Below are 26061 nucleotides of genomic sequence, written 5' to 3'. Positions count from 1 at the left end.
TGTACCATTTTGCATTCCCAGCAGCGATGAATGAGACTTCTCGTTGCTCCACATTCTCACCAGTACCTGTAAGATCAGGTGGTGGCAGTGGTGGTAGTGGTTTTGGTCATTCCAATAGTGATATTTCGTTGTGGTTTTAATGTTTATTTCCCTAGTGACTAATGATTGTTGATCATCTTTTCACATGCTTATCATCCATACCTATATCTCCTTTGGTGAGAATGTAATCTTTCACAATTAAATATGATGTTAAAGGTGTTTTTGTAGACTTCCTTTATCAAGTTAGAAAATTCCCTTCTATTCCTAGTTTGCTAAGAGTTTTTATAATGTGTATCAGATTTTGTCATAGGCTTTTTCTGCATCAGTTGAGATGATCATATTTTTTATTTCTTAGTCTGTTGATGTAGTGAATTACATTGATTTTAAAATGTCGAATCAGCCTTGCATTTTCAGGAAAAATTCCCTGCGGTCATGATGTATTACCCTTTTTTATATGCTGCTGCATTCAGTTTTCTGGTAATTTGTTGAGCACGTCTGTATTCACAGATTAGCCTGTAGTTTTCTTTTCCTGTGGTGTCTATGTCTGGTTTTGGTATCAGGGTGATGCTGGCCTCATAGAATGAATTGAGGAGTATTTCCTCTTCTTCAGTTTTCTGGAAGAGTTTGGAATTTATATTATTTCTTCCTTAAATGTTTGGTAGCATTTACTAATAAATCCCATCTGGGCCTGGAATTTTCTTTGGTTTATAACTAGACATACAATTTCTTTAATACAGGATTATCTCTTCTTCTTGAATGAACTTTGGTAATTTATGTCTTTCCGAGAATTTATGCATTTTCATCTAGTATTCAAATTTGTTGGCATAAACTTGATCATAATATTCCATTATTCTCCGTTTACTGTCTACAGGATCTGTAGTGATTGTGTCTCTCCCCTCTCTCATTCCTAATATATCTGTCATTTGTCTGTTTATCCTGATCAAATTGGTTTGAGGTTTATCAGTTTTATTAATATTCTCAAAGAACCAGCTTTTGGTTTCATTGATTTTTCTGTTTTCTATTTCATTGACTTCTGCTTTTATTTTTATTATTTCCTTTCTGCTCGCTTTGGGTTTGTTTTGCCCTTAATTTTCTAGCTTCTTAAGGTAGAAGTTTAGGTCATTGATTTGGGCTTAAGGATTAATATTCTATGCATTTAGAGCTATAAATTTCCTTCTAAGCAATTTTTCCAATATGGTTAGAGGACATACTCTGAATCAGTTGAATCCTTTAAACTTACTGAGGCATTTTCTGGACCAGAATATGGTTTATCTTGGTAAATACTCTGTGTGCATTTGGAAAAAATCTTGGGTAGGGTATCATTTAGATCAAGTTGGTTGATAATGTTGTTCAAGTCTTAAATATCCTTGCTGATTTTCTGTCTACTTTTCCATCAGTGACTGAGAGAGTGTAACTCTAGTTTTATCTGTTTCTCCTTGTAGTTCTCTCCGTTTTTGCTTCATGTATTTCCAAGCTCTGTTATTAGGTGCATAAACATTCAGAATGTTATAGCATTGTGACGAACTGACCCCTTTAACATTATGAAATGACTCTTTGTTTCTGTAATGTTCTTTGTGCTGAAATATATTTTGTCTGGTATTAATGTAGCTATTCCAGCTTTTTTTGATTAGTATTTAGCATAGTATAGTCGACCCTTGAACAACACGGGGGTCAAAAAACAGTCAAAAATCCACGCGTAACTTTACATTCAGCCCTTTGTATCCGAGGTTCCACACCCACAGATTTAACCAACCACAGATTGTGTAGTACTGTAGTAGTATTTAGAGGAAAAAAGTCAGCATATAAGTGGACCTACACAGCTTAAACCCATATTGTTCAAGGGTCCACTGTATATCATTTTTTATCCTTTTGCTTTTAAGCTATTTGTCTCTTTATTTTATTTTTAAAATAAATCTAGATTTTTTTTTTTAGTAAGTGTATTTCATTTATTTATTTGTTTATTTATTTATTTAGGCTGTGTTGTGTCTTCATTCCTGCATGGGCTTTCTCTAGTTGCAGCGAGCGGGGGCTACTCTTTGTTGCGGTGCGTGGGTTTCTCATTGCGGTGGCTTCTCTTGTTGCAGAGCTCGGGCTCTAGAGCGCAGGCTCAGTAGTTGTGGCGCATGGGCTTAGTTGCTCCACGACATGTGGGATCTTCCCAGACCAGGGATCGAACCTGTGTCCCCTGCATTGGCAGGCAGATTCTTAACCACTGTACCACCAGGGAAGCCCCTGTCTCTTTATGTTTAAAGTGTATTTCTTACAGGCAGTATTTAGTTAAATCTTGCTTTTTTATATAATCTGACTTTCTGTCTTTTTGGGTGGTGTTTAGACCATTTTTATATTTAATGAAATTATTGATATGGTTAGGTTTAAATCTGCCAATTTACTAGTATTTGTTTTCTGCTTGTCTCATCTTTTCTTGATTCTCTTTCTCTTTTTCTTCATTCTTTTGGATTGAATATTTCTTATTCCACTTTATCTCCTTTATTCTTATTAGTTCTCCTTGTGTGTGTGTGGTTTGTTTAGGGTTTATAGGATAACCTTTACTTTATTAATTACAGTTTACCTTCAAGTAATGTATCAATTCACATATATTATAAGAACCTTACATTGTGTACTTCCATTTCCCCACTCCTAGTCTTTCTGCTCTTGCTGTCATATGTTTTACTTCTACTTTTGTTATAAACCCCAGAATACATTGTTATAATTTTTACTTTAAACAGTTATTCTAAAGTAGTGTTTCTCCACTTCAGTATTATTGACATTTTGAGCCAGATAATTCTTCGTTGTTGTGGGGCAGGGGAAGGAGGGGGGTGTCCTGTGCGTTGTAGGATATTTAGCGGCACCCCTGGCCTGTACCCAATAAATGTCAATATCACCACCGCTCCCAATCGCTACAAGCCAAAATGTCTCCTGGGGGCAAACTTTCCCCCATTGAGAACCACTGTTCTAAAGTGATTTTTAAAATAAGAAAAAGAAAATGTTTATATTTACTCACGTATTTGTCATTTCCAATACACTTCATTCTTTTATCCAGATTTCCATCTGGTAGTATCATTTTCTTCTGTTTCATGTAGTTCCTTTTACATTTCTTGTAGTGGTTGTCTTTTATTTGTGTGTCTGAAAATGTCTTTTTTGCACCTTTACTTGTGAAAGCTGTTCTCACTGGTTTAGAAATCCAGGTTGACAGTTTCTTCCTATCGGTACCTTAAAGATGTTGCTCTGCTGTCTTCTGCATTGTTTCTGATGAGAACTCTGCTGTCATTCGTCCTTTGTTCCTCTGTAGGATATGTTGTTCTCTACTCCCCAAACCCCACCTTTATCCCTGGTTTTCAGCAATTTGATTTTGATGTGCCTCAGTTGAGTTTTTTTTTCTTGTTTTACTTACTGTTTGTTGAGCTTCTTGTCTCTGTAGGTTATAGTTTTCATCAGATTTGAAATATGTCCATCCATTGATTCTTCAAAACTTTTTTCTGTCTGTCTCTCTTCTCTTTCGAAGACTCCACTCCCCCGTGTGATGGGCTGCTTAAAGTCATCTCACCACTTAATGATGCCCTGGCTTTTAATTTTTCCCCTAGTCTTTTATTCATTTTGGACAATTTATGGGACACAGTTAACATTACTTGGAAAGAGTCTGATTAAGTAGAGAGACTCTGCAGGCCTCTAGAGCACCCTGTGCAGCTCTCCTCCCATCAGTATATACTTTTCCTAGTGTTTTAGTTGTTACTCCATTTTTGCTCCATGTGGAAGTTCTCCTTGATAAATGTTTTGTGAATGAATGTGAACATATGCATTCATAATCTGGTGTTATTTCCCATGCCTCCTACTGTCTTTCTTTCACTACCATTTAAAAATAAAATCATCAGAAGAGTGGGGGAAAGCCATGAAGCATAAATATGTGCTTATCATTTTTCTTCACTCGCCGAAATTAGTTGATATAAATTAGCTGGGGTTGGTTTACCTATTCTTAATCTATGTGGAGTCATGAAGAAAGAGAGAAGACTGGCTTAAGCAAATCTGAAAAAAACACAGCTGGGTTGGGCATGGAGAAGGAAAGATGAGTCAACTTAGCACAAAAGCATTCTTGCTTTGCAGGTTGTGTGTTGCAGCCCTGTCGGTGAATAACTTCCGTGACAACCGGGAGGCCCTGTATGGTGTATTTGATGGAGACCGGAACGTGGAGGTGCCCTACCTTCTCCAGTGTACCATGAGTGACATTTTGGCAGAAGAGCTGCAGAAAACAAAAAACGAAGAAGAATACATGGTCAATACGTTCATTGTTATGCAAAGGTAAAACTTAGAGCACCTGCCCTGTGTTTTCTTGCTCTTCTTTGAGTGTTTGCCATCTGGTTAGAAAAACAGGTGTCCAGTAATCTCAAAGCCTATCGTTGAACATGCGTTATTCAAGGTGCATTCAGGCGATTTGGTTTTGCCCAAGTATCAGGGCTGGACTGTGTTCCGTTTGAGACACACAGATGTTCAGACGACTTTGTTGGAGGCCGAGTCAGTGACAGGAATTCAGTTTCTCCTAGAACTGGTCTCACAGGCCTGTCGTGATTCCAGATTTTCACCAGATTGTTTACGACACACTCCCCTCACCCCAAATCATGTGAGCGCCAGACGGTCTTTAGACCTTCTGGCGTGTGGATTGCTCTTTGCAATGGACTGTTTCCATCTCGGTTTGTTCCCCCTCATGGAGCACTGTCACTGATTCAGGAAGTGCCAACCTTTGAGGACTTGAGATGGTCAAATCTTAGGGCAGGAGTTAAGTCATTCTTCATATATTGTTTTCCCCCTTTATTAAATGTTCAGACAGTGTTGCTAGTAGAATCCTAGGCCATTCCCTAGAGCTTTTGGTCACCGTGGAAGTTGTGGAATGTTGTTTCTAACTCTGAGGGCCGCATGTTGTGAGCATTCCCACATTCGAAGAATTGCTCGCTCTTTTGTCACTTTAAAGGCTTTGTAGGTTGTAAAGGAACTGCCTATTAATATTGTATTGCAAACACTTGCTCTTGTGGGACCAGGAAGTGGAGAGCGCTCTAAAGGTCATGGGAACAATGACTATCTTTTCTCTTTCTCTCCCTTTTCCCTGCCTTGATAATCTGCCAGAGGAAGTATCTTTGCAACAGGAGTAGAAAAAGTGTCTGCTAAGGAATGCTGGTCCAGAGAAGCCTTGAAAGTTCCCCTAAGTCATGAATACTCTTGAAGAGCTCAGTAGAGGCAAGCCCAGTGGGGTTCTTTGCTGCTCGACTCACCTGTCTTTCAGATTCTCAGTGGGCATGTGCAGTTAATAATTGACGCTGATAACTAATATTTAGTGAGCCCTTAATATATACCAGCCATTGTTCTAAATACCTTAATGCCATAAGTATAAGACAGGGACATCTATCTACACATCTCTCTACTTTTCTGTTTTGACCACCATCTTGTTTTAGGAAAAAAGCAAACACATTTCATACATACAGACACACATAACACACACACACACCCTTCACACACTCCTAAGCGGTCTGCTTTTTATAGACCCCCAAACGCTGGATAAGAATTAAGAACCTCAAACTCTGATTACTAGCTGTACTTCTCACAAGTACCATCCTAATTCTGGCTTTGCTGGGAGGAATCATTGTGCCTTTGACAGGAGGAAAGCAGTGCTGCCTTGGCAGGGCCTAAAGTCCAGTCCGGTCGTAGATGTGCAGAAGTTGGAGTTTAGAGACCCAGGTTGTCAGCCCATCTCTAGGTCATTTGCTTGCCTCTTATTTTCCCTATTGGTTAACAGGATATGGGGTGTGTGGTGATCTTTTCAGTCCTCAGGAGAACTGTATGTTCTCTGTGCCTGACATCCTAATTTATATGAACAGGCAGCCCTGGTTTCCATCGCTAGTGGTGCCCCTTGCCTAACCTAGACAGGGTCTGCCCTTGTAAACAGGGGAGTCTGTCCATCTTAACCTTCTGTACCACTCAGGATCCGTTTGGGAGGCACTGCCATCTGTGGGGCTTCTGATAAGAGTTCTTACCTCCTTTTGATTGTTAGAACTTGCAGGTGTCTTGTGTATTCAATACGTGTATGGACTGATGGTGAATAAAAGCACTTTGGAGCTTCATTACTAGAATGTCCTTTCTGTGAATATTCTAGAATAGACATCACTCATCTAGAAAGTCTGCACTGTATAGGACAAGAACATGAATGGTCCAGTACTTGAAAGCATCCTAATAGAGAGGGTGGTCAGGTAATTCTGAAGTGTCAGTGGGTGTAGTGTGTTTACACCTGCTCCTGTTAAGTGGTCACTCCGGCTGTCCTCTCTCGGGAGCAGAGGGGATTTAGAGAGGGGGATGAAGAAAGAAGCGGTCATTCCCCGTCTTTGGGGCACGCCGATTCGGGAGTGGCAGGCTGGATGCAGCAGGATAAGGGCTCCTTGACTCCACAGCAGCTCCTTGGGTCTTTCGTGGTGAAGTGACACCTGCCCCAGTTGTGAGCAGACACCTCTCCGTGTGTGTGTGTGTGTATGTGTGTGTCAGATTCCACAGGCTCTTTTCCTGAGTTGAGCAGTGCCTGCTTTGGTGAAAGAGGCCTGGTGGAGCCCCAAGTTCTGTTTTTCCTCCTAGCCCCGTCCAGTGGTACAGTCTGGCAAAACTACACGTGACGGGTGTGTGTGGGTTTTTACCCCGTCTCTTCGTTTTCCAGGAAGCTTGGAACTGCTGGGCAGAAACTTGGAGGTGCTGCTGTCCTTTGTCATATCAAGCATGACCCTGTGGACCCAGGAGGACCCTTCACCTTGACCTCTGCTAATGTGGGCAAGTGCCAAACGGTTCTGTGTCGGAACGGGAAGCCGCTGCCTCTGTCCAGGTCATACGTTATGAGCTGTGAGGAAGAACTGAAGAGAATCAAACGGCACAAGGCCATTATCACGGAGGTAAGGAAGAGGGACTTTCCTCAGGACGGGGGAGGACGGGGCCAGGGTCGTGGCAGAATCAGCCAGACAGCATTTCCCACCAAAGGACGTTCTTTAAACATTGCAGTTGGTTTAAAATTAAAACTCCACATCCGGAGTAGCACAGAGCAAACTCTGCGTGTGATGTGTCTGGAGACGTTACAATATACAGAGTGATAAGATAGCTATCGACGGCCTTTCCGCATCGAGGGCTGTGCCACGGTACCGTCTCATCCTCACAGCCGCTCTTCGGAGGCGCTTCGGCGGGGGGCTGAAGCCGCCAGCCCTGAAGTCACGCCACTGGTCCTCCTGTCCTAGATCTGCAGCTTGCGGGCTACGACCTTGAAACCTTGAAGCCTCAGACTCGTCCTCCGTAAAGTGGGCATAGCTGTGTGTCTGTCCTGTCATACGAGGCGAGTGTGCGCATCGGTGTACATGTAAGGAGGAGTTACTTTGGTTCATGCCATCTGCTCCACTTGAGTAAGGCAGTGAGCGGTTCTCAGCCAGGGGCCATCTCCCCCTGACAGGACGCTTGCTAACGTCCGAGGACACTGTTGTTGTCACAGCAGAAATGCTTGGGGCATGTAGCAGGTAGAAGCTAGGGATGCTACGAAGCATCCTGCAGTGCACAGGACAGCCCCACAGCAAGGAATGGTCTGGCCCAAAATGTCAAGAGTGCCACTGTTGAGAAACACGGGTGTCAGTCTTCGTGACAGAAGATTCCCTGTAGCGCAGCTTCCAAAGTGGGCTGGAGGAATTGTGCTCCACTCACTAGCTCATCCTACAGTGTGGCTCACCTGCTGCTCACCTGAAACGTGATGTGGGCTACAGACGTGATCCCCGGAGACACACGTCTGCCCCCAGGAGGTGTCCAGTCTTGTGGATAAAACCCCTGGAAGCATTTGTAGCTCGGGTAGACAGTGGTGAACGTTTGCAGCTCAGTAGAGAAGGACTGTGACTCCCGGTAGACTTTGACCAAGGGCCATGAGAAAGATAAAGACTCGGGCTCCACCACGAGGGTCTGGCGAAGGAGGCCGCGTGTAGATTTTAGTTCCCTGCTTGTTCTAAGAGCGGAGAGGATTAAAATGGACGCTAGACAGTCTCAGATGGGGTTGGATGAAATTATTAAACGTATTGAATTAAATGTTCAACATTACATGTTGCAAAGATTAACCATTTCTGCTACATAAATGCGTCACAGTTGGTGCTTCAGAGGTTTCTCCTGCTTTCTCTGCCTCCCTCTTCCTCGCTTTATCTGTATTGCTGCGTTGGTTTTCTTTAATTTCCCTGCCTTGAGGTATGCCCCCCCCCAAACACACACACACGGACAAAATCATTGATTCTGATGTGGTGAGATCTTAAAGGGTTGGGCAGAACAGCGAGGGTAATTTTTGCCGAAATTCCACATTTTGGGGAAGAACAAATATATTAGGAGAATTAAGAGAGCTGAAAATTGTGCTTGAAGCCCTGCTTTAGTAATTTTACTTCGAATTGTGTTGCCTGTGTGGCGGGATTGTCTGCGGAGCTGGGGGATGTACTCCCAAATGAAGGAACGTGGTAGGGTTGGGAAGGGAATGGGTATTCTCCGGAAGAGACACTTGCTTCGAGGGAGATGGTTAGACCATCACTATTCCCTCATCCCAGACACACATAAAAGTTGTCCGAATGGAGCCTCCTCTGGAAAAGGTGTTAAAAATAGGGGCATGTAGAGGCATGTCCTAGACCCGAGAACCTCAAACTTGAAGAATAAAGAACCGAGCAGGTACACCCTGGGGTTATCTCCCCTCCTCTCCTCCAGCTTCACAGTAAAGGCTTTTTATCGGCAAGTGGTCTGAAACTTTGGTTCGTGGTGTAAGTGGCGTGAACTTGGCCGGACTGAAGCAGGAGACTTTGTCGTCTCCATTTGCTGCCACGGAAGTGAGTTCAGGGAAGCGGCAGGACCTGGCACTTCTCCTTAAGCATCTACCTCTCCAAACACGATCAGTTGTACCCAGCTAGTCACCCCACGATTTCCCCACCAATTGTTTTTATACGTTTAAAACAGTGCCTCTCCCCTCACTTCTGGACCTTCAGACATTACCGCCCCTGATGGTTGGTGTGCTTTGGGGAGGGACCTAAGATTCCGGGCGTTATCTGGAACGCACCTGCCTCGGGGGCTGCTCGGCACTGGCGCGTTGAGCAAGGCTCTTCCTCTCGGGACCCCCGTGGGTTCCAGGAGGCACTAATCAGCCGTGTTGCTGTGTCAGATGATGGTCTGCTTTGGAGATAGACGGGTCCCAATAAAGGGAGTAACTGAGATACTTTCCATTTGTCCCTCCTGCTTCTTACCTGCCCCGGGCTTCTGCCCCAGGGTTCTGATGACAGGTGGACGTGAACCACTCTCAGGAGGGTGGGCAGCCCCTCCCCCTGTGGACCGCGTGTCACGCTCCGGTGGTCCCCCAGGCAGGAGGCCCCAGGGAAGCCGCACGTCGCCCCGCGTGCTCCGTGGTAACGTCTGTTTGGAAACCCCTCTTCTTCCAGGATGGCAAAGTGAACGGAGTGACCGAGTCCACGCGCATCCTGGGCTACACGTTCCTGCACCCCAGCGTGGTGCCCCGCCCCCATGTGCAGTCCGTGGCCCTGACCCCGCAGGACGAGTTCTTCATCCTGGGCAGCAAGGGCCTGTGGGACAGCCTGTCTGTTGAGGAGGCCGTGGGGGCCGTGCGCAACGTCCCCGACGCTCTGGCCGCCGCCAAGAAGCTGTGCACGCTGGCGCAGAGCTACGGCTGCCGCGACAGCGTCAGCGCCGTGGTGGTGCAGCTCAGCGTCCCCGAGGACAGCTTCTGCTGCTGCGAGCTCGGCGCCGGCGGGCCCGTGCCGCCGCCCAGCCCCGGCACCTTCCCGCCCTCCGTCAGCATGGTCATCAAGGAGCGGCCCGCCGACGGGCTGGGCGTGCCGTCGTCCAGCAGCGGCCTGGCCTCGGAGATGAGCAGCGAGCTCTCCACGTCCGAGATGAGCAGCGAGGTGGGGTCCACGGCCTCGGACGAGCCCCCTCCGGGCGCCCTGAGCGAGAGCAGTCCCGCCTGCCCCAGCGAGCCGCGCTGCTCGCTGCACCCCGCCTGCCCGTCCAGCTCCTTCCAGCGCCAGCTGTCCAGCGCCACTTTCTCTAGCGCCTTCTCCGACAACGGCCTCGACAGCGATGACGAAGAGCCCATCGAGGGCGTCTTCACCAACGGCAGCCGGGTGGAGGTGGAGGTGGACATCCACTGCGGCCGCACCAAGGAGAAGGAGAGGCAGCAGCCCCTGCTGCAGCTGCCGGCCGAGGCCAGCGACGAGGGTATCGTCATCAGCGCCAACGAGGACGAGCCGGCCCTGCCCCGGAGGGCGGACTGTGCCGCCGTGGGGACCATGGGGCGCCGGAGGGCTAACGGCTCCGTGGCGCCCCAGGAACGGAGCCACAACGTGATAGAGGTGGCCACGGACGCGCCTCTCCGCAAGCCGGGGGGCTATTTTGCAGCCCCGGCTCAGCCAGATCCTGATGATCAGTTCATCATTCCCCCGGAGCTGGAGGAGGAGGTCAAAGAGATCATGAAACACCAGCAGCCGCCACCGCCGCCGCCGCCGCCACCGCCGCCGCCCTCACAGCTCCACGTGCAGCCGCCGCCGCGGCAGTGCCCGGGGGACCAGCTGCCAGACTGCTGTGACACACCGCTATGACCCACCCGCGCGCTGCTTAAAAATAAACTAACCAACAAAGGCTGAGTTGCCAGAGCCTCCCAGGCTCCCGTTAAACCAGGGGTTTACTCCACGCCCTTCTCCCAGACGCTTTCCCAGCCTGTCTTTGCATCCAGTCTGTAGGTTCCCCTTCTGTTGGTCATTTTTTTAAATAATTACCACTTTTCTTCTCGTGATGCTGTACCAATATGATTTAAATTTGTTAACTTCTTCCCCTAACATATCAGATGTGTAAAGACAAAGAACAAAAGGTTTAATATATTACAGAGAAACAGTTAATGATAATGTAATACTTTTTAAAGTGGCTTTGTGTTGTTTTGTTTGTCTGGAAGGCAGGGCAGGTTGCCAGTGCTAAATGATTTAATACTGTAATTCTGTATTTCTTTGCGGGGGTTGGGGGTGAAGCCTTTTTTTTTTTTTTTTTTTGTCTTGAAAATGATAGACATTTGTAGAATATGGAGACTAACTCCTAGGAGTTGCTTTACTCTGTCAGGTGACCTAAGTCACTGGATTCACTAATTTTCTCTGAGAGAACAGTTGATTGAAAAATTTCTATTGTAAATAGCTCAGTGTTGTATAGTGATGCTTCACATGTTTTGTAGTTTGGGCATAAGGGACTAAACAACTGACTTCCCTCCCCTCCCCCTCTGACACACCTTCCTGCCCACACCCCCTCATCCCCCCACCTTTTTAATTCATTGAATGATGAGCCTGAGCATTGCTGAGAGCATTGCTGTTCAAATAAGGTGGACCTTAGGCCACTGGAAACGAACCTGCACCCGACGGGCCTCTGACCCTTTTTCCTCCTCTCCTGTTTCCACCCAGCCTCTTTTGTAGACACTTTTTAATTGTGTTCCTTACTGCTGCCACAATCAGCATGACTGTATAGAACTCAGTTAGATCATTTACATACCAAGAGTTATATTAAAGCAGAATGCACAAATGAACATGTCATTTTTGTTATAATAAATATAAAATTTACAAGTATTGGACCCATCTGCTTTTGTCTCAAGAGCCAGATGTGTCTTGCAGATGATCCCACCCAGCTTGGGTTTGGAATGAATGCATGTAACTTTGGGGTCATCAGATATTTCCGACTTTGATTTTTTTTTTTAAGGGAAAATACCCAACAGGCTAACCTACATTGAACAAACGTAGTGAAATCAACCCTGTGGTTAACAATACGCATAGCTGGTCTTACAGCCTTTCTATTTCTTCTTGTTATTGTGTAGGGTAGACGGTAAAAGGGGAATAGATGAGGTTGCATAGAGGAGATCCCTGGAAAACTCCCACAAAGCCAAGTTGGTTTCCAGGTCTCTCAAGGCCCCCTCAATCACCTGAACATGTTAATAGATCTTTTTATAAAAATTGGAGTATGGTTGATTAACAATGTACACCGGAGCTGGTTGCCTCGCTCTCTACCCCTAGCAGAAATAATGTCAGTGCAGTGGGGTCCACTAGGAAATCCCGTATTCCTAGCTGACTTACTGGCCCCATTTACAGACTCTAGTGCCCCACCCCTCCCCGCCGACCCTGCATCTTGTGAACCATGTTTTGGAGATGCTGTGGGTCTTCTCTCTTGTCTCATGTGGACTAGCTTCCCAGGTAGAATGGTTTTCCTTCTTCAGATCTACCCTCCAGTGGTACCTGGCTGGTTCAGTGACAGGACATGGCAACTAGTCTTTCTTGTAGACTCGGTAATGGGCTGTCCGTCCCCTCGCTGGGTGGTCAGATCAGAGGACCCCCCCCCCCTTGGTGACGTCCGTTCTTCATTCCATGTCAGGCTACTTGTACACTGTGTACTTTGAAAACCACTAAGGCTGTGGAAGGAGATTGAGTTCCTCTCAGCCCATAAGGGACCCAGTGACCAAGGGACTAGACTGCCCAAGCTCGGGCAGAGCTCTCTGCTCTAGAGCCGGAGCAAAACCATCTGAGGGTCCCTCCGCCCAGCCCCACTCAGCAGCACCTTGCCGCCCTGTCGTCCCTCTGCTCCAGGTGGATCGGAGCGGACTTGGAAGGCTCTGGGTTTTCACGCCAGTGCCGTAGTCACTACAGAAGATCTGGGCTGGCTCTCTGACCTCCTCGGTGCTTAAATCCCCTGTGGACAGGGCTCACCTGTTGCCTGGAGCAGGGCCTGCCCAGACGGTCAGTGCGGATCCGATTCCACGGCAGCTCCCTTCCAGAGGAGCCACCAACGCTTCCGCCCTGAGCATGGCCAACAGAGGCAGCAATAATTTGAGGAGTCCACGATGGGTCCCACAGCAACTGCTTGTGCCAGGGGCAGCTGCTGGGACCAGCAAGTCCCAAGTGGGGGCTCAGCTCACGTCCTAACGTGTGTGGATGACTGGGAGAAGGGGCACAGGCTTGGCCCTGCTGTTTTCCTAAGGCCGCCAGTTCAGTGCTTGCTTGCTTCTCAGTTTCTTAGACCATTAAGTCACATTGAGCACACGCCGCATATAAGGCACTATGGAGACAAAGGACAAAACTGCCCTTTGGAAGCTTGGGGTAAATAGGCGTGTGGGTCAAAAGTAAGAGATAAGCACATATTAAGCGGCTAAAGACGCGGAGACCTACTGCCAGGCCTCCTTGCTCTTGCTTAGGAGTCTCCCAGTTATTGCCTGAGGAGTTTCTTTTCACTTCTGCTCAGCAAGGTAGCATCTAATAATGTATGCAGAACTGCTTATAAAACTGTGAAGTGCCTAATTGAAGATTCCTCAAAGCCACGGGATCTCCAGGGTGAGCATGAGGGGGAAGGGCATCCCCCAGCCCCGCCCCACACTGTCCTTCGTGCTGGCAAGGCCAGCGAATTGGGAGAGGGCTGGCGTGTGGGTGGGTAAGAGGCTGGAAGCTCTGACGGGGCTCACAGCCTTGCTAATAGACTCAGAGCTCCCTACCGAGGGCCCTGGGAGTTGCTTGGTGTTGGATCAGCCACAGGCTGCCACGTGTGTGCCCACGGAATAGTGGCTTTCCGGAGGGCACCAGGGCCAGGCTCAGGAGCCCCGACTCCCAATCTGACCTGGTTTCTCTAGATTGCTTTTGTCACAGCACCACCTGCTGGTGAGATTAGATTTGGGGTGGAAATGGGCATGACTCTTGGTCTTTCTCCTGCCCCTCTTCCAAAAGAAAGTTTCAGTTACTTTCATTCCTAGACACCGACAGAAAGCAATCTCCAGCACTATTAAGTAGTCAGAGAAATATTAGGGACACTGACGGGCAAACATATCAAGATGTGTAGCCGGAATCATAGCATCGACCTGGGAGAGAGGAAGTCAGTCTCCAAAATCCAATTCTCCATTCCCCATAGGGAAGAATAAATAAAAACCCCCTAATATGCCTTGGATCTAATAGGACAACATCAGCTCATTGCTGGCACTGCCCAACGGGGACAAAGCACAATTCCCATGCGAACACTCATCAGAAGGCACTCTGAATTCACTCGGACACGTCAGGAAATAGAATTTTTGGACAGTGTGGGGTTTTTGTACAGTGTGGTATCTGCCCTCCCTTCCTCCCAAGTGATCAAACCACGTAATTTGTAGATAGTAAAGCCTTATGTAAGTGGAAGCATTGTCATTGTTGTAAGTAAAGAACTAAGGGTGGTCAGATAGAAAATAATTGGGAACACAGAAAAAGTAGTTCTTTAAATTAAAAACTCCCAGAGAGGAAAAAAAACCAAAAACTCCTAGGAAACATCTGTTGGAACTGTTACAGGAGGGAGGGATGATGTCATGGTAGAAAAAATAGGTTTTCCTCATTTCTTGCCATTGAGTTTCTTTTGCTTTCAGTTCATCCCCCCAAAATGCATTTTGTGCAAATGGATCTGTGCAAACTTTATTTCCCTATTGTTGTTCACCTGTGGTGAACTGATTCCTATTGCTGTGTCTTTGAAAGATGGCTCTCAAGGTGTCCCCTCACCCCACCTTTACCAAAATCGCAACCAAGTTCAGACTTAGCTTGGCAGATCCACTGCCCTGATCAGTAACAATGCAGGAGCTACACCTAGCAGACGAAGCTTTGGGCAAGCTCCACAGCCAACCTCACACCCACCCGATCCACCATGTCCGTTCACGCCACGCGTTTAGGAAGCACCAGCCAGAGCCGCCAGCGTGCTCAGCTCTGGGTCCCCTGCCCAGGACCACAAATGCAGCGGGGCTTGGGTGCCACGGTGGCTGTGCTGACCTCCTGAGGTCTTGGTCTCAGCCAGTTGAGGGCAGACTACAGGCTCTACATGTTGCCCCCTGCCTTCTAGAAGACTAAGGTTGAACCTTGACAGGAAGAAAGGGGCCAAGGAGTCCCCGAGGCCGCCTTCCACTTTTCAGGCTGTGTGGTAAAGTAGAAAGCCACGCTGTCCCCTGCCCTGAATTTAAGGACCCATAAACAAGTGCTGCTTTTGTTGGGCTCCAGTTCATTAGTCCTTCCATTTTCTTCCAAATCAGAAACACAATGTTCTATCCTGTTCAGAGGGGGAATGGCAGAACACGTGGAGAATTTTCTCCCGTCTGCTTATGACTAGAACTTCTCGCACTGTCATTCCTCTCTTTTTCTAAAGCCGTGGAAGTAAAACTGGCTTCAGGCTGAAATTTCAAGTACTTTCTAGTCATTACTATTGCTTAGGTCTTATTCCAATAAACTGAACTTCCCCCTAATTCCTAATCTTATCTACTGGAAGAAAGTTGAAATGGCAACTAAGATCATTTTCCCAAATGGCGCAACTCCAGCCGTTGCCTTTTCCTGGACTCATGTACAGGTCATTTGCCTTTCTGAGTCTTTAAGAAAACTGCTTTGCAGTTAACATTTGGAGGCTCTTTTTTTTTTTTTTTTTTTTTTTTTTGATGTGGACCATTTTTAAAGTCTATTGAACTTGTTACAATGTTGCTTCTGTTTTATGGTTTGGTTTTTTGGCCCCGAGGCATGTGGGATCTTAGCTTCCCAACCAGGGATCGAACCCGCACCCCCTGCATTGGAAGGTGAAGTCTTAACCACTGGACCACCAGGGAAGTCCCATCTGGAGGTTCTTAAGTCAGTTTTCCACTTAACAGAAATTGCCCTGTAACCCAGGAATAAATCATGCATGCAAAATAAAGTCTTTTGTTTGTTTGATGGTCTACAATGCATCTTAAGAACTACTCAAATACTCCTTTTCCTAGAGCGTTTCAGTAGGTTAAAGATAGTTCATTGAAATGTGGCCCACCCCTGCTTATCCTAAGCACAATCACCCACACTTTTTCCTCAGGAGCTGAAACCACCATCTCTCACAGGTAAACCCACAGGACTTTTTTCCTGGAAACTTCATTGGGCATGTATTTCAATGCTGTCTGCATATAATTGGCATATACCCTTCATGTAAACATTTTTGAGTCCTCCAGCTTTCAAATTTAAAATCTCATCATGATATTCCTTAGATTACAACCCCAGCCCCGCAGGGTGATCACTGAGATCCAGCACTGTGAGTTCTTCCTGTCCACCAGTGGCCTTCAAACGTTTCTGTCGTGACTTCCTGAGGGATGCTACTGACTTCCCACCTCCAATGAACAAAGAAGGGGGAAGGGCCCACCTGCCACCAGCTGTTCCTCATTAACGCCCAGCTCAGATTCCTTCCTGCAATGGAGAGCCAGTAATAACCTTGACCGCTTCTACCCTAGGAGCCTTGCCACAAACAGAGCCTCTTCCAAGTGTGCTGAGCGCAGAGGGTGCAAGGACAGAGCAGACGGACCCTGGGCCTGCTTTTACAGAGCTTTGAAGACTCACTCTTGGGACGGAAAAGAACAGAAAGACCAATGCCCCTTTGCTCTGCCCATCAAACACCATCAAAACCATTTCCTAGCTGTTTTTCTCCAATAGGCAGGGTTTTATTTTGAGCAACTTTGAATTCTACACACCTGTGGAAGATGGACACAGCAGTTGTCTCTAGCACGCTGACCTCAGAGCTCCCTTTGCTTCACGTTTAATTCCTTTTCTGCAACCCATCCCCTGGTACCATACCTGAGATAAACACGCCCATTTGTTTAAAAAAAAAAAAAATGTTTGCAGCCTTTTCCCCTCCACTCCAGCACACTGAGGATGGGCCTCACTCACTTGTGGAGGCACAAGGCTCTCCACATCCAGGGTTGAAGATGGGTCCCTTGGCCTCCACTGGAAATCCCTGACTTCCTTTTCGCTTCCATCTGGGCCAGAAATAAAACCACTGGTTCATGCAGATGGGCGCCCTGCCTACTGTTTGCAACTTCCAGCTGCCTCCATCCCTTCGGTCCTGGCCTCTGCCCCTCGCCCCTCCTCCCCATTCACGCCCTCCCTCCTGGCCATTCAGCTGCCCTGGTCTGGGTGCTGCTCACCATGGTCACCGTGGTGGGAGGGAGGATGGGGCTGGACGTTGCAGCAGCTGCCACAGGCGATCACTGCCTTGTTCAACCTCTCCGCTTTGGCCCCCAGCCCTCTTGCTTTGCCTTTGAACCGGCTATAACTGCTGCTTCTCCGCCACATTTTGCAGGCTCTTATGCCAGATCCTAAGAGTTGGGTTCCGCGCTCCTCCCTTCACCTCTCACTCTCACTCAAGGCTCGTCCAGGGTGCGCTCATCGTCCCCCCCGCCCCGCCCATGTCCACACCGCCTCCTGGACACCTCCCTCGCAGGACTCAGGCGCCACAAACCCAACGTACCTCAAACCTGCACCTCCTGCAAGCCCGACGCTGGCATAACCTGTCATCGGTCACCAAGTCCTGTCAGTTCTACTTCCTAAAACCTCCTGGTGGAGGAGATGGACAATGAATAAGCAAATCTTTTAAAATGACCATGATTATTTCAGATGTAAAAAAAAAAAGTGAAAAAAACAGAAGAGGAAAATGGAATCAAGAACGATATTTGACCTAAAACCTGATGAAAAGAAGACAGTTAAGATCTGGAGGCAGAGAATTTCAAGCAGAGGAAACTGCAAGGTCAAAACCCCGGGGTGGGGACCGCGAGTGTTGGGATATTAGGGGAGTGGCCCTTATCAGCTTTCCTCCTCCTTGCCCCGGCTCTGAACCAAAGGCGAAATAAGACAGCAATAAGCAGCAGGGGCAGAAAGGTCAACTTTACTGCTTAATGCTGACAGTGGAGAATGAGGGCTGTGTCCCTGTATGAGGGGGCTTCCGACTACGGAAACCCCTCAGCAGTCAGCCGCTAGGCGGAGGCGGAAGCCCTCAGGGCTCTGGGGCAGAGAGCGCCCTCTGGGGGCGGGGAGGAAGCTGAGAACGCGGCTCCTGAGGGGCGGGGCGCGGGCTGCGCATGCTCAGTGTGTCCTCTCAGACTCTCGCGAGAGAGCGCTGGCGCCGCCCTGCAAGACGGGTCCCGGGGCTGCGTGGTTAGAGGTCGGAAACCCAGGCCTGGAGGGTGTGAGATGAGGCCGCAGACCTCCGCCAAGGCCAGGGGCTTGAGAGAGATCTCGTCTTCCAGGAGGTTGGCGCAAGGCAGGTGCTTACTAAGCAGTTTCTCAAGGGTGCTCACGCTCAGGCGCCGTCCCCTCGGCCTGAGCCCTCCAGCCGCCGACGCGCACCTGTGCGGCTCGCGCCACGGCCTCTGGGCCCCATACCTTCGTTTCCCGTGTGTTGCAAGCACCGTAAATGTCCACCCAGTAATGGACGAAAATCCCAATGCGCCTGGTTTCAAACATTTGGAAACTGCCTCCTGTAAGTCCTCTCACACTGGTCACGCTTGGGGTCCGGGGTTTTGATTGGGAATTTGTGGCCCCAGCGCTGTGTCCCTGAGTCGGGACTGGCCTGGGTGGCTTTTGAGCAGCACAGGGACTCGGCCTCTACTGGACAGGGAGTCACTCTTCCCCAGGCCCCCGAGACTGAGGTGTGTGGGCGGCGGCGGGAGGAGGAGAATCACCGGAAGTTCAGGATTATCACCCACTCTCCCCAAGAGACTCCCAGGAGGTCCGCTCAGCCTCCAGGTGTGGGAGCCGCCGACTCCTGCCTGGCCCTGGGGACTTGAGAGCAGGAGGGAAGAGCTTTTTAAGCCAGGGCCGAAATGCAGCCTTCCTCTGGGTGGCTTTGGGCGTGTGGATTGATTTATTTCCTCCTCCTTCTGTTTTGCAGCGCTTTTACCCAGGGTTGTGAGAAAGAAATTCAGGGATGCCCGCCTTGGTGATCTCTTTGACGGAGTGAGAACCAGAACTAACTACGAGTTTCTGATACTCAGCAAAATGTTACTTTCCTCCCTGGATTGGTGAACATGACTCGTGTTAATTCAGCTATTGGCAGGAGCTGCAAGGTCGCGCGGGGCACTACGGTTTCGCTGGTTTGCAGGGAGTCCCTTCCCTTCTGTGCGGAGAGACCCCTCCCCTGTTTGAGTCCTGCTGTTGGCCCTTCAAGCGGCAGCGCGTTGACACAGGTAAGAGGTGGAACGCTTTTCATATGTTTGGGTGTACTAGACATTGGCTGCATCCCCAAATTTCCTCTGGTTGACCTTAATAGAGTTCCTTGGCGCTGTGAGAGGTGCCTGGTGAGCTGCTCCCACCCGCCCACTCCAGGGTCACCTGCCCAGGGTGTGTTTGTGAATTTCCTGGGGACGGATGACTTTGGCCGTGGTTAGGCATTCCCCTGTATCTCTCTATTTTAAATTGCTTATTTGGCCCAGGACAGGCCATTTCACATCCTCAGTGATCAATAAATATTAAGTAAATGATCCAAAACCAGGTGGAAACTGCAGTCTGGATAATGAGCTGATTTATGCCTTTAATGAATCTCAGCCATTGTCACGACGGTGAGCAGCATTGGGAATTTGCTTCTCTCATGTCATTCTTCACATGACATGAGCCGAAGACAGATTGGAACAGGCACCGTTCGGGGGTTTTCTCAGGGAGCAGGATTCTTCCCAGCAGATGAAATGCTTGTGGCCTGGTTGCATAATATTCCACTGGGACCGCCGCTGGGCCCTAGGGGAAGGTGTGTGGACAAAGCTGGCGCCAGAGGGACGCCAGCGCCAGTGCAAAGCCTTGTGAGGAGGTGCGTTTCTGGCCAGTGCCAGCCGGGGAGGGAGCATGGAGGACAGTGTGGTCTCCCCAGGGGCGTGTGTTCAGCCCTGGGATGCACCAGAGGAACCACTGGGTGTGGGAAGAAAATATCAGAACTTCCCTTTCTGTTTGTTTGCATTTCTGAAAGTTGTGAGACTTAAATTCATACACGGCTTTAAAGAAGTGTCGGACACTTGCTTTACTTTAGTGGTTGGCTTAATCTTGACAATAGCCCTGGGAGGTGAAGACTATTATAATCCTCATTTACACAGGAAGCTGAGGCTCAGGGTTCCAAGGATCAGCCCCAGGTCAGGTCACCGCCAGGAGGTGTCAGAGCAGCCTGGCTGGCTCCCAGCCGTCTCTTATCACCATTTTTTAACCATTTCGTGGATGAGACCATCTTCACCATGTGGTACATGTATGTAACGTATTAATACACATGCGCACGCACAAGCACACACACACATACTGCAGGCTGCACCTTTGTTTTTCTGTGAGAAGTAAAAGTTTGAAACCCTGGGACTGAGCCCTCTGTGAGAATAAGAGCCAGGTGCCTGCTGGCTCTGACCCAACAGTGGGAATTCAGGCAAGTCCCTTGGGCTCTGGGGACCTCAGTTTGTAACAGGAAGGCTGTGAACACAGCAACCTTGGGTCCTTTCCAGCTCTGTCGTTCACTGCTCCCAGGACAGCACTATGGCAGGAGATTAATCCCCCCCGATTAACCCTTAATCAAACAAAAGTTTGAGTTTAGGGCAAGTAGCAGTTTTCCATTGCATTTAACTGCCTGTCTCACTGGGAGTGCTTCAGGGGTCGTCAGCACTTTGGATAGTTTGGGACCTTTTCATGCTAGATGGATCTGATCTTGCAAAATTTAGCTTAAAAAGATAAGGAAGAGGGCTTTGGGGGTTTTTTGTTTTTGTTTTTGTTGGGGTTTTTTGGGGGGTAGGGTGTGTCTGTGGATCTGTCGCTAGACAGAATTGTGTTCTCGCTGCCTTAGTGAAGAGGGACTGCCCAGGAGAGCAAGGGGACAGGCTGGTCTGTACTTGGGGAGGATCCAGGATGTCACAAACCAGATGACAGCATGGGAGAGGTCTCATGACTGCAAAAGGAAAGATCTGTCGAGTACGATGCAATTTATGGATAGGGAGCTACTTTTTATAGGAGGAGGAAATATAACTCTGAGGTAAGACTTGAGCACAAACCATATTCGGGAAATTTCTGGTGTGTTGCATTACCTTCCTGTGGAGGGTACTGGAGAGGGAAAGGAGGGATTACAGCCAGACCTTCGGAAGGTTAGGGGATAGATTTGCAACAAATATCAATATTTGGGACCCCCATTTAGGTTGTCACTCTTGGTTGATTGTTTAAGTCACTAGGTAGGTTTTTTAAATGATGATAATAGAAATGTATTCACCTTTAAGGATTTGGGTCCACCTTTCTTTACACATTCTTTTCTCATTCTAAGATTTTAAATGGGCATCTTGTAAGCTCCTTGAAGGGGAGACCTTGCCTTACTAATATCTGTATCTCAGGACTTGCCCTGCACCTAGCACATAATATTCTTTCAACACATTTTTATGCATAAAAGAATGCACCAACTTTGCAAACACCTTGTGGGCTTTTTAATTGGTACCCTTCCTTTTCAGCACTAGAAATGACTAACCGTCTTTAGAAAGGTGCCAGAAATGGAACAAAGGCTTCTGTCACCCCAGAAGCCACAGATACATTTTAAAATATAACCAATAATGTCTTTTTCTGACTAGAAGATAATGCACACAAAAAGCTGGAAAAGTTAGGAAGCTTAATGAGGAAAAAAGCTGAGCCATAATCCCATTAACACATTGCCATTGTTTTATTTCTTTCTAGTCTTTTGTCTATGTACCAATTTTTTTTTTTTTTTCCTGAGCAGAGAAAGGTTTATTGCAGGGGCAACCAAGGAAAATGGGTGGCTCGTGCTCAAAAAACCCTAACTCCCTGATAGTTTTTAGGGAGAAGTTTTCATAGGCAAAATTTGGGGTGAGGGCTGCAGGGTGTGTGACTTTCTTCTGGTTGGATGGTGGTGAGGTAACAAGGCAGTGTTCCGGGAATCTTGTAAGTGCCACTTTTAATACACATTGTGCTTAAGTTATATTCAATATCCTTTTTTTTTTTCCAATTATGTGGTGATCGTCTTCCCTTGTTAATAAAAATTCTTAGTAAACATTTTAAAAAGCTGGTAATATTCTGTTAGGTGAATGTATCACAATTTGATCAACTACATCAATAATGGTGGTCATTTGGATGGTTTCTAGCTATTTGCTGTTTTAAATAACACTGCAGTGAACATCTTTGCTATTATCCTGCTTAAAATTTATGAACAGTTGGAGCAAGAGGTAGGGACCTAAGCTGTTACTGTCTGCAGTGTAGGAAGATATGCTTTGGTTTCCAGTTGTAGAGTAAATGCGGCCCCATAACGATGGTGAAGGTCAGCGGGTGGGGCAGTGTTGTCTGAGGGAGGACAGTGATGAGGTCAGAGCACCTGCTACAATTTATTTATTGTTATTATGTTTTATTTTTGGCCATACTGTGTGGCTTGCAGGATCTTAGTTCCCTGACCAGGGATAGAACCCGGGGCCTCGGCAGTGAAAGTGCCGAGTCCTAACCACTGGACCACCAGGGAATTCCCCATAGAACCTGCTACAAAAGGGGAAAGTGATATATTTTTTTTCTTCCTGGAAAAAGAAAGGAAATTCGGTAAAGAGTAAATTCTGATACAGCTTTGGGCTGATTTTTAAATAAACATCTCAGCTTCAAGAAGAAAAATCAAGATTTTTACTTTTCCTCTCTGCAAGGTGTTCCTTTAGTGACTGGTGGTTTATAGCAGATTTCAGTGGCCTGAGTTGTAAATGCCTAGAGACTGAAACTTGTAGCTGTGATTTCACGGTAGAATTTCAAATGTCAAGACTACTTCCAAATATGGGGCACTTTGCAAACCTAGGACACTTGGTATTCACCGTGAACCCAGTGTGGCTTGATTTGTTCTTTAAGGACTTGAAAGTCTAGTGGAGGAAAACAGTCATTGAAAAAATAATAGGAGCAGGAGTTCTGGAGTAGACAGCCTTGAGTTCAGATCCTGACTCTGCCTCTGACTAGCTGGGTGACCTTGGCAATTTCACCTCCCAGTGCTTTAGTTACTTGGTCTGCAAACTGGGGTTCATAGTACATAGTCATAGCACTCAATGAGAGGATACGACATTAACATAGGCCTGGCTTGTGGGAAGGACTGGATTTCAGGTGTCTCAAATGCACAGAAAAGAACAGCCACTCGGGTCAGGAACAGAGATGGCTTCACAGAGGGGCATTTTCTTCAGTGGTCCTTGCGGATGCTTGGGAGGTGGCTCACGGAGAAGTGGGATAACAGCAACCCCACCAGGGGGACGATTGAATCAGGAAAGTGAAGTTGGGGTGCCACAAAGAAGTTCAAGTTCTGTGAGCCCTGATTTTAACTCTTTTGCTGGATCATTCTGTATTTGTCAACATCTTCTTAGTTCACATTGTCCTGCCTCTTTTAAAAAAATTATTCTTCCAAGAATCATATATTATTAGAGCTTAACCAACTTTTTCTATGCAAACTGCAAGAGGCAGGACAATGTGATATTTTTGATATTGCCTTTTTTTTCCCCCTTTGATATTGAAGTTAGTATTACCGTTTAAGTAGTCTACTATAAACCGGCACACAATTGATGGATTTTACTGCATCTTATCTACTTTAAATACCATCTATATGGTGATAGCCCACTGTCTGCCGTATCTCTGCATGTGGATGTTTAATAAGTGTCACAAACTCATCGCATCCAAAAACAGAACTTCTGGTTTTTTACCGCAAAAGAATCCTCTCTTAGTCTTTCTCGTTACAAAAATGTCACAAGTAACCATCCAGTTGCTCCAGCGAACATCTCAGGAATCATGCATGATTCGTCTTTCCCCCACCGCTGCACACAAGCCAGTTCACCGACAGAGCTGTCTGTTTCATCTTGAGAGCATATCCCCAAACCATCCATGTCTCTGCATCTCCCCTGCTCGTCGAAGCCACCCTTCTCTCTTGTTTGGGCTTCTATATGAGGGTCTGTTGTGGTACCACTCCTGTTAATTTTCCACCAGAACCATCAGTGCAAGAGATAAGACCATGCCGGGCTCCAGAGGAGCAGTCTCCAGTGGGCTCCGTCATTCTAGAGTGACCCCAACTCCTCATGAGGGCTGCACAGCCCAATACGGCCCCATCACCTCCCTGCCCACCTTTGCCACTCTTACACTCGAGTTTACCCTCTAACCTCAGCACCAGTGACATTTTGGTCCAGATAATTCTTCATCATGGGCGGCTGCCCTGTGCACTATAGGATGTTTAGAGTCATCTCCACCCCTACCCACTAGCTGCCAGGAGCACCCTCCCCCAGTGTGGCAACACAATTGTCCAGTATCCCCTGGTGGGAAAAAGCGCCTCTGTTGAGAGTCACCAGTCACTTCACAATGGCTTCCTTCCTGCTGAACAAGATGAGCATCTTCCCACTTAGATCCATTATATCCTCTTCCTTAGATGGTCTCATGTCTGCCTCCTTCTCTGTTCTGATCTTGGCTCAGATATCACCCCCTCAGAAGGCTCTTCTTGACCACCCACGCTAAGGTGGCCCCTTCGAAGTCACCCTGTACTGCATGGCTGCATTTTAATTTCTTCATATCCTTTGTCAATACTGAAACGAGTTTGTGTATTCCTTTGTTCAGCATCCCTTCATTATGTTGTAAGCTTCATGAGAGTAGAAACTTGCCTGTCTTCATGAAGTATCCCAAATACGACCCAAAGTACCAGGCCCACACGTGGCAGGTGACAATAACAAATGTCCAACGGACGCATAAATGACTTCCTCCTCCTTCACTGAGACTTTTTGGAAGGTCGAGGTGGGATTACAAAATGCTTGGGGACTTCCCTGGTGGTGCAGTGGTTAAGAATCCGCCTGCCAATGCAGGGGACACGGGTTAGAGTCCTGGTCCGGGAAGATCCCACAAGCTGCGGAGCAACTAAGCCTGTGCGCCACAACTACTGAGCCTGCGCTCTAGAGCCCACGAGCCACAACCACTGAGCCCATGAGCCACAACTACTGAGCCCACGAGCCACAACTACTGAAGCCCACGCACCTAGAGCCCATGCTCCACAACAAGAAAAGCCACCACAATGAGAAGCCCGCGCACCGCAACGAAGAATAGCCTCTGCTCGTCGCAACTAGAGAAAGCCTGTGCACAGCAACGAAGACCCAACACAGCCAAAAAAAAAAAAAAAAATGCTTGGGATAATTCCAGGACATGATTTCTGGAGAAAGTCTAGGGAGATTTTGTTTGACAACATCTTCTAGCCTCAGCTTTCTTAGTCTGGTGAACTAAGTGCCAGGGGTCCCAGGTGAGTGACCCCATGGATCCAATCTTCTTACTGAGGAGTTTCTGACCAAAAGGTCACTTCTGGGACAACCCAAGCAGAAGCCTGGCGGGTGGAGAGTATTAAGGTCATGGAGAGGTTGTTGACATAAAGGGAACATTGACTTCCAGGAAAGGGAAGGGGCCCTGATGGGAGCCAAGGTGTGGGAGGGCGGAGGTCATGTCCTAGGAGGCTGGGGGCACCTCTCCCTCCCCCGGCAGTGTGGCATCCACCCCATCCTCCTGACCACTGCGTGGTCACACACACCCCTCTCTTTGTCTCACAGGATGCATTTCCGGGGCTTCCAGCCAACCTCTTGACTCTCTTCTTTGCCAAGTACAAGGGCCAGTTCTGTCTCCTTCTGACCTCTCTGAAGCTGCTGATTCAGTGAATCACTTTCTGTCTTCATTGTCTTTCCCACTCTTGGCAGGCTTCCTTACAGAAAAAAAAACCCTTTGCAAAATGAATATTGACCGCAAAGATATGTTTTTCCACTTTTTTTTTTTAACATCTCATTTTTCAATCTCAGTTGATTCAACTTGTTGCAACTACAATACATTACAATTAAATATTGGAGGCAGGGCTTCCCTGGTGGCGCAGTGGTTGAGAGTCCGCCTGCTGATGCAGGGGACATGCATTCGTGCCCCGGTCTGGGAAGATCCCACATGCCGTGGAGCGGCTGGGCCCGTGAGCCGTGGCCGCTGAGCCTGCGCGTCCACAGCCTGTGCTCCGCAACGGGAGAGGCCACAACAGTGAGAGGCCTGTGTACTGCAAAAAAAAAAAAAATATTGGAGGCAGAAGCTGGGGACAAAAGGCAATATTGATAGAATGTATGTTAACTATTGCCGTTTTCAAGATAAAAATGAATCACTTGATTATTTCCTATAGACATACAATTGCTTAAAACAGCGCACTGCCAGGTGGCAAAAGCATCAATTAGTG

At 47.6% G+C, this 26061-nt stretch overlaps 1 protein-coding gene and 1 long non-coding RNA gene across 2 annotated transcripts in view; both read left to right on the top strand.

Moving 5' to 3' along the window:
• The window catches only part of PHLPP1 (PH domain and leucine rich repeat protein phosphatase 1), a 213197-nt gene extending 201585 nt beyond the window's left edge, over window positions 1–11612 (top strand). The window contains exons 15-17 of the mRNA XM_079943241.1: window positions 4138–4332; window positions 6725–6953; window positions 9492–11612. Coding sequence (XP_079799367.1) covers window positions 4138–4332; window positions 6725–6953; window positions 9492–10667 — 1600 coding nt within the window. The 3' untranslated portion in view covers window positions 10668–11612. The remainder of the gene's footprint in view (window positions 1–4137; window positions 4333–6724; window positions 6954–9491) is intronic.
• Window positions 11613–17934: 6322 nt separating this feature from the next.
• Window positions 17935–26061, top strand: part of LOC307197415 — a 154881-nt gene continuing 146754 nt past the window's right edge. The window contains exons 1-2 of the long non-coding RNA XR_013831402.1: window positions 17935–18348; window positions 18760–19054. This is a non-coding gene — a long non-coding RNA (uncharacterized lncRNA). The remainder of the gene's footprint in view (window positions 18349–18759; window positions 19055–26061) is intronic.

The sequence above is a fragment of the Stenella coeruleoalba genome (genome assembly GCF_951394435.1).
Source record: "Stenella coeruleoalba genome assembly, chromosome: 14".
NCBI lineage: Eukaryota > Metazoa > Chordata > Mammalia > Artiodactyla > Delphinidae > Stenella > Stenella coeruleoalba.
The sequence above is the reverse complement of the archived record's forward strand: the minus strand, read 5'-3'. Positions and strand labels throughout refer to the sequence as shown.